This window comes from Natrix helvetica (genome assembly GCF_964273705.1).
Source record: "Natrix helvetica genome assembly, chromosome: 5".
NCBI classification, from domain to species: Eukaryota; Metazoa; Chordata; class Lepidosauria; order Squamata; family Natricidae; genus Natrix; species Natrix helvetica.
The window spans coordinates 120,103,645-120,109,634 of record NC_138551.1 but is presented as its reverse complement, the minus strand read 5'-3'; the positions used below and the strand labels follow the sequence as shown (position 1 = coordinate 120,109,634).

General features: G+C 45.3%; 1 protein-coding gene across 1 annotated transcript in view; it reads right to left on the bottom strand.

Annotated features, from left to right (window-relative positions):
- The window catches only part of LOC309393740 (vomeronasal type-2 receptor 26-like), a gene marked incomplete at both ends in the record, with an annotated part of 25,188 nt that extends 20,158 nt beyond the window's left edge, over positions 1-5,030 (bottom strand). Inside the window, one exon of the mRNA XM_081956235.1 lies at positions 5,004-5,030. Within this exon, the coding sequence (XP_081812361.1) occupies positions 5,004-5,030 (27 nt within the window). The remainder of the gene's footprint in view (positions 1-5,003) is intronic.
- Positions 5,031-5,990: the final 960 nt, after the last annotated feature.

Genomic DNA, 5,990 nt, shown 5'->3' with positions numbered 1-5,990 from the left:
TCTTCTCTCTTGGCCAAAACCATCACGGTGGTGCTGGCTTTCCTGGCCACAAAACCAGGAAACCAAGTGAAGAGATGGTTGGGGAAGAGCTTGGCCAACTCCATCATCCTTTCTTGTTCAGCAGTCCAAATTACCATCTGCTCCATCTGGCTGGGAGCTTCTCCCCCCTTCCCTGACTCTGACCTCCACTCCCAGCCTGGAGAGATCATCCTGCAATGCAACGAAGGGGCCGTTGTCATGTTCTACGTCACCCTCAGCTACATGGGCTTCCTGGCTGCCATCTGCTTCATGGTGGCTTTCCTGGCCAGGAATCTGCCTGGGGCCTTCAACGAAGCCAAGCTGATCACCTTCAGCATGCTGGTCTTCTGCAGTGTCTGGGTGACTTTTGTGCCCACCTACCTGAGCACCAAAGGGAAATACATGGTGGCTGTTCAGGTCTTCTCCATCCTGGCCTCCAGTGTTGGGCTGCTGGGCTGCATCTTCATCCCCAAGTGCTACATTATCCTTCTGAGACCAGAGCTGAACACAAAGGAGCATCTCACAGCCAGAATAAATTTAAAAACATGAGACAGAAGAATTTCTTATCTTAACATATTCTAACAGATCAAACATAGAAAGTGATCAAAGCTGCTTTCCATACATGAACTATTTCAGCAATTAATAATTAAATGAGGCTGCAAGATATATAATGTACAATATGCAATATATAATGATAGGGATTTAAATTGTTTTAAATTGCAACCTAATAAAACAGGAGCTGGATTTTCATTATGAATAAGGAATAGCTACACCTCCATAGCAATGCCAAAAAAGAAGGAAGGAAAGGAAGGAAGGAAGGAAGGAAGAAAGAAAGAAAATAAAGATTGAAAACATTATTAAATGCATTTTGTTGCTGTTGTTACTTGCAAAGTCATGTCCGACCCATCGTGATCCCATAGACAACATTCCTCCCGGCCTTCCTGTCCTCTACCATCCCCCAGAGTCCATTTAAGCTCATACCAACTGCTTCAGTGACTCCGTCCAGCCACCTCATTCTCTGTCGTCCCCTTCTTCTTTTGCCCTCAATCGTTCCCAGCATGAGGCTCTTCTCCAATGAGTCCTTCCTTCTCATTATATGGCCAAAGTATTTGAATTTCCTCTTCAGGATCTGGCCTTCTAAAGAGTAGTCAGGGTTGATCTCCTCTAGGACTGACCGGTTGGATCGCCTTGCAGTCCAAGGGACTCACAGGAGTCTTCTCCAGCACCAGAGTTCAAAGGCCTCCATTCTTTGGCGCTCAGCCTTTCTTATGGTCCAACCTTCATAGCCATAAATTGCAGCTGGAAAAACCATAGCCTTGACTGTTCTGCCCCCCCCCCCCCCCACATATACCAAAACTCCGGCACAAAGTCTTTGCAAAGGAGTTTTTATTACGTACAGTTTCAACCTTGGCAGCAATCCAGCCTGCCAAGGTCCAGATAATGATTTGGCAGCAATACAGGCACAGAGTAAACTCTGGCAGCAATCCAGCTACACAGCACCCTTTGGCAGCAATCCTGATTGCCAAGATACAACACCGATCTAAGAGGTTCTCCAACTTCAATGATCAGTTGATTCCTGCAAAGGGCGTGTCCACAAGCAGCCCCTTTATAGTCTGGAGAGGAGTCTAATTATCAGCAGATGAGAGCAATTACCTCCTGTAACTGTTCAATTGCTCCTTACGCCAGGTAGCATGCTGGTAACGAGCATCTAATAACTCACTGCTGATGTCTGACTCACTGTCCCGTGACTCCTCCCCACTGCTCCAAGGCATGACATCAGGAGCCCCCTTCCTTTGGCTTTCACCAGTGCTCCATGCCTCAGGCGCCTCCTGGTGGCCGACCAGCCTCTCTGCGCCCTGCTCAGTCGGAACCCTGTCCAGGGTCCTCCACATCCTCCAGAGCCGACTCATAAGGACCCTCGCTGTCGGAGTCTGGTGGCAGCTCCAGCGGCTCCTGCTGGGCCACAGCACATGACTATACACACTTTCGTTGGCAGGGTGATGTCTCTGCTTTTTAGTAGGCTGTCTAGATTTGCCATAGCGTTCCTCCCCAGGAGCAAGCCTCTTTTCATTTCTTGGCTTTGGTCCCCATCTGCAGTGATCTTAGAGCCCAGGAAAATAAAATCTGTCACTACCTCCATTTCTTTTTCATCTATTTACCAGGAACTGAGAGGGCCGGATGCCATGGTCTTAGTTTTCTTAATGTTGAGTTTGAAGCCAACTTTTGCACTCTCCTTCTTCACCGGCATCAAGAGGCTCTTTAGTTCCTCCTCACTTTCTGCCATTAAAGTAGTACAGGGGTGGGTTGCTGCCAGCGTTGCTGCCTGTTCCCTTCATGTGCGTGCATGCGCGGAACATGAAGAAATGACTAAAAACCAAGCTGGCAACAGCAGCGCCGACTGGGAAACCAGTTCAGGGCCATGGCCAGCCTGCCATCCCTACCGGTTCAGTGGCCCAGTCCCAATTTCCACTACCAGTTTGCCCGAACCAGTGCGAACCGGTAGCAACCCACCTGTGGAGTGGTATCATCTGCATATCTGAGGTTGTTGATATTTCTCTTGGCAATCTGAATTCCAACTTTTGATTCATCTAGTTCCGCCTTTCTCGTGATGTGCTCTGCATGTAAGTTAAATAGGCAGGGTGACAGTATTCAGCCTTCAGATTGAAATTATTTGAAGATATAAGGTTAAAATATGCTGTCAAAATATTGCTAAGTAGTGAATACTTAATGTATTAATAAGTGAAAATTATGAGAATTGGGGGGAGTGTCATTTCCTGCATAATGTAGCTGTCAAAATTTGTAACTTTATCCATTATCCCCTTTCCTGAAATTTTTTGTAAAACCAATAAAATTTCTTTAAAAAAAAAAAGTATTCAGCCTTGTCTGACTCCTTTTTCAATTTTGAACCAATCAGTGGTTCTGTGTCCAGTTCTCACTGTTGCTTCTTGACCCGCATATAGGTTTCTCAAAAGACAAATAAGATGGTCTGGTACTCCCATCTCTGTAAGAACTTGGTACAATTTGTTGTGATCCACACAATCAAAGGTTTTAGAATAGTCAATAAAGCAGAAGTAGATGTTTTTCTGGAACTCCTTAGCTTTCTCCATGATCCAGGATATGTTGGCAATTTGATCTCTAGCTCCTCTGCCTCTTCGAAATCCTGCCTGTACTTCTGGTAGTTCTCGATCCACAAGCTTCTGGAGCCTAGCTTGTAGGATTTTGAGCATAACTTTACTAGCATGTGAAATGAGTGCAATGGTGTGGTAGTTTGAACATTCTTTGGCATTGCCTTTCTTTGGAATTGGAATGTAAACTGACCTTTCCCAATTCTGTGGCCACTGTTGAGTTTTCCAAATTTGCTGGCAAATAGAGAGTAGCACTTTTACTGCATCGCCTTTTAAGCTTTTGAATAGCTCAGCTGGAATGCTGTTCTCTCCACCAGCTTTGTTGTTGCTCAGATTTCCCAAGGCCCATTTGATTTCACATTCTAGGACAGTGATGGCTAACCTTTTTCCCATCACGTGCCAAAAGCCTCTGGAGCCTGGGGGGGGGGTGAAAAATGGGTCCAACGCACGCCAAAAGCAGGGAGGGTAGGGCGGAGGGGGTCATACGTGCATGCATGCGGGGGTCGCATGCATAGCATTATGGGTGTGGCATGCCTACACACAACCCCCCTGCACTCCCCCCACTTTTTTCTCTCGCCAACCCATTGTTGGCGAGAGAAAAAGAAGAAGATCAGGAAAACTCTTGGTTCCTCCATAAGGAAAAGGGATCCCAAGGGCGGCCATTTTAAGATGCAGGGAATTCTGGGAGTGGAAGTCCGCCTGCCTTAAAACAGCTCTCCATTAGAATGTGCTGCTCGAATATGGAATTTAATTATAATAATTAAATTAATAATGTTAATTAATTAATTAACTTTAATTAATATTAAACCAGCAAGGTTGTTTGTTTTATATTTTCTGGAGGAGTATATATCCTAGATTATTAATTATCTGGGTTTGCCACTGTCCTAATGCATGAACTAAAGAAAGGATTATAAATTTCTTAGAGTTTTCTTTTTTCTCTTTAGCCAATCTTCCTGCCACTCTCTCTTTTCCTTAGTCCAATGGAAGTGGAGCCCAAACAAAGCTCTGAGTCTTATGAAATACAGGAATGGCATAAGGAGGATATCTTTAATTGTCAGGGACCAAGTCAGAATGAAAAAAACCTCAATCCGATAAAAGCAAAAGCAGAGAGAAATTAATGTTGGTGGTGGAAAAAGAACACACACTACTTAGGTAGGCTGATCTGTTATTCTTGTGTTTTAATGGGATTTTCTCTATTTGTTTCCAGGAGTGGATGGGAATTATCCAGAGCCAAATCAGATGTCATCGCAGAGGTGAGCCGGGAGGAGAGTCACCTTCAATAGTGAAAAGCGGTCAGTCAGCTGAGAGGGGATTAATGTCCCCTCTCCATATAAGAAACATAATCTCTGACAATTCTCCCAGATCAATCAGGAACACAACTGCTCCTTCAAAGTACTGAGGTGCGGGTTCACACCAGTGGTGGGTTGCAAATATTTTTACTACTGGTTCAGCCGCTCGTGGACTCGTGTACATGCACAACACTTTTGCGCATGTGCAGAAGCATCCAGGTGGGTGGGTGGGCGGGGCCTCCCACCGCTGCTACTACTGGTTCAGCTGAACCAGGCTGAACCGGGAGCAACCCGCCACTGGTTTTCACACAATCAGAGATGGGAATGTCACAGGGGTCCCACCGCACCAAGTACATCACACAATCAGGAAGGGCCATGTTTTCTGGGTGGGGAGAAACAAGTTTGCACCATCCACCAATCTCAGCTGCAGACTAGACATCACAGTTTATTTAATAAACTCTTGGATTTAAAGTGGAAAGGAGCCAAGTGTCTTAAATGAACATGGAAGGAAAACAAATAAGAGTGGCACAAGAAAAAAATCTATTCATTCTATAACTTTCTCACTATTTACCAAGTGATCCAGTCCATAATAGGTCATTTCCAGCCTATTAGTCAACTCTCATCTAAAAACTTCATTCATTTTTCATTAATGTTATTGATTAGCCCTTGGGCCATATCAAAGTGCAGAGTTCCAGAGACAAATTTGTAACTAACATGCTTAAAGACATAAATACCACATCCTTTGTCGAGCTAAAGCACCTGTAGTTTATGCAGAAACGCTAAACCACAAAGCCTGTCCGGAGAACTCCGGGCATGAGAGAAAACCACATCCTATAGAAAGCTTCTAACCTGCTTAAGTTTTGCCCTGCAACAAGATTTTAACCAATCATGTAACCGTGTGTTGTATTACGAAAACCCTTCTTGTATGCTTTAATAAATACCGTCTCAATCAGCCAGTCGGGGTTCTTTTGGCATCCTGCTGAGCTGGTTGGTGCGTTTTTACACACCTTGGTGTCCGTGCTTCCTTAGCAGAGCCAGACCCACCTAGCTTAGGCTCACCCTAACGAGGGTTCTCACCCCTTCGGGGGTCCACAAGCCTAGCTCAGGTGCACCCTCACGAGGGTCCCAAAAGCAGACGAGGTCGTCACCGTGTGGCAGCCAGCCGCACAATCACAACTGGTGACCCCAACGTGCCGAATTGCCTTCGGACGTCCCACGCCGAGTCCCGTGTCTACGTGTTCGGCGCCTTGATTCTCATCTTACGCACCTGGCGGGCAAGCGCTTCGTGAGTATGAGCTCCTCACTCTCAAAGTCTCATGCCTTTCATAGGCATGGACTTTCCCTTTTAATCAAGAAGCCAATAGTCTGCAGAAACTTAACGGCACCACTGTATAAGAACAAAGACTAAAATTGCCTCAAATGGAGGGAAATCTCTCCCTCGTTTGAAGAAAAAATAAAACAGGAATTCATTGATCTTCTGTCTTAATCATGGCTAACTCACCAATAAACAAAAAACAATTGGCTGATTTTAAAAATAACAGGAAAGTCCTGCCCATGA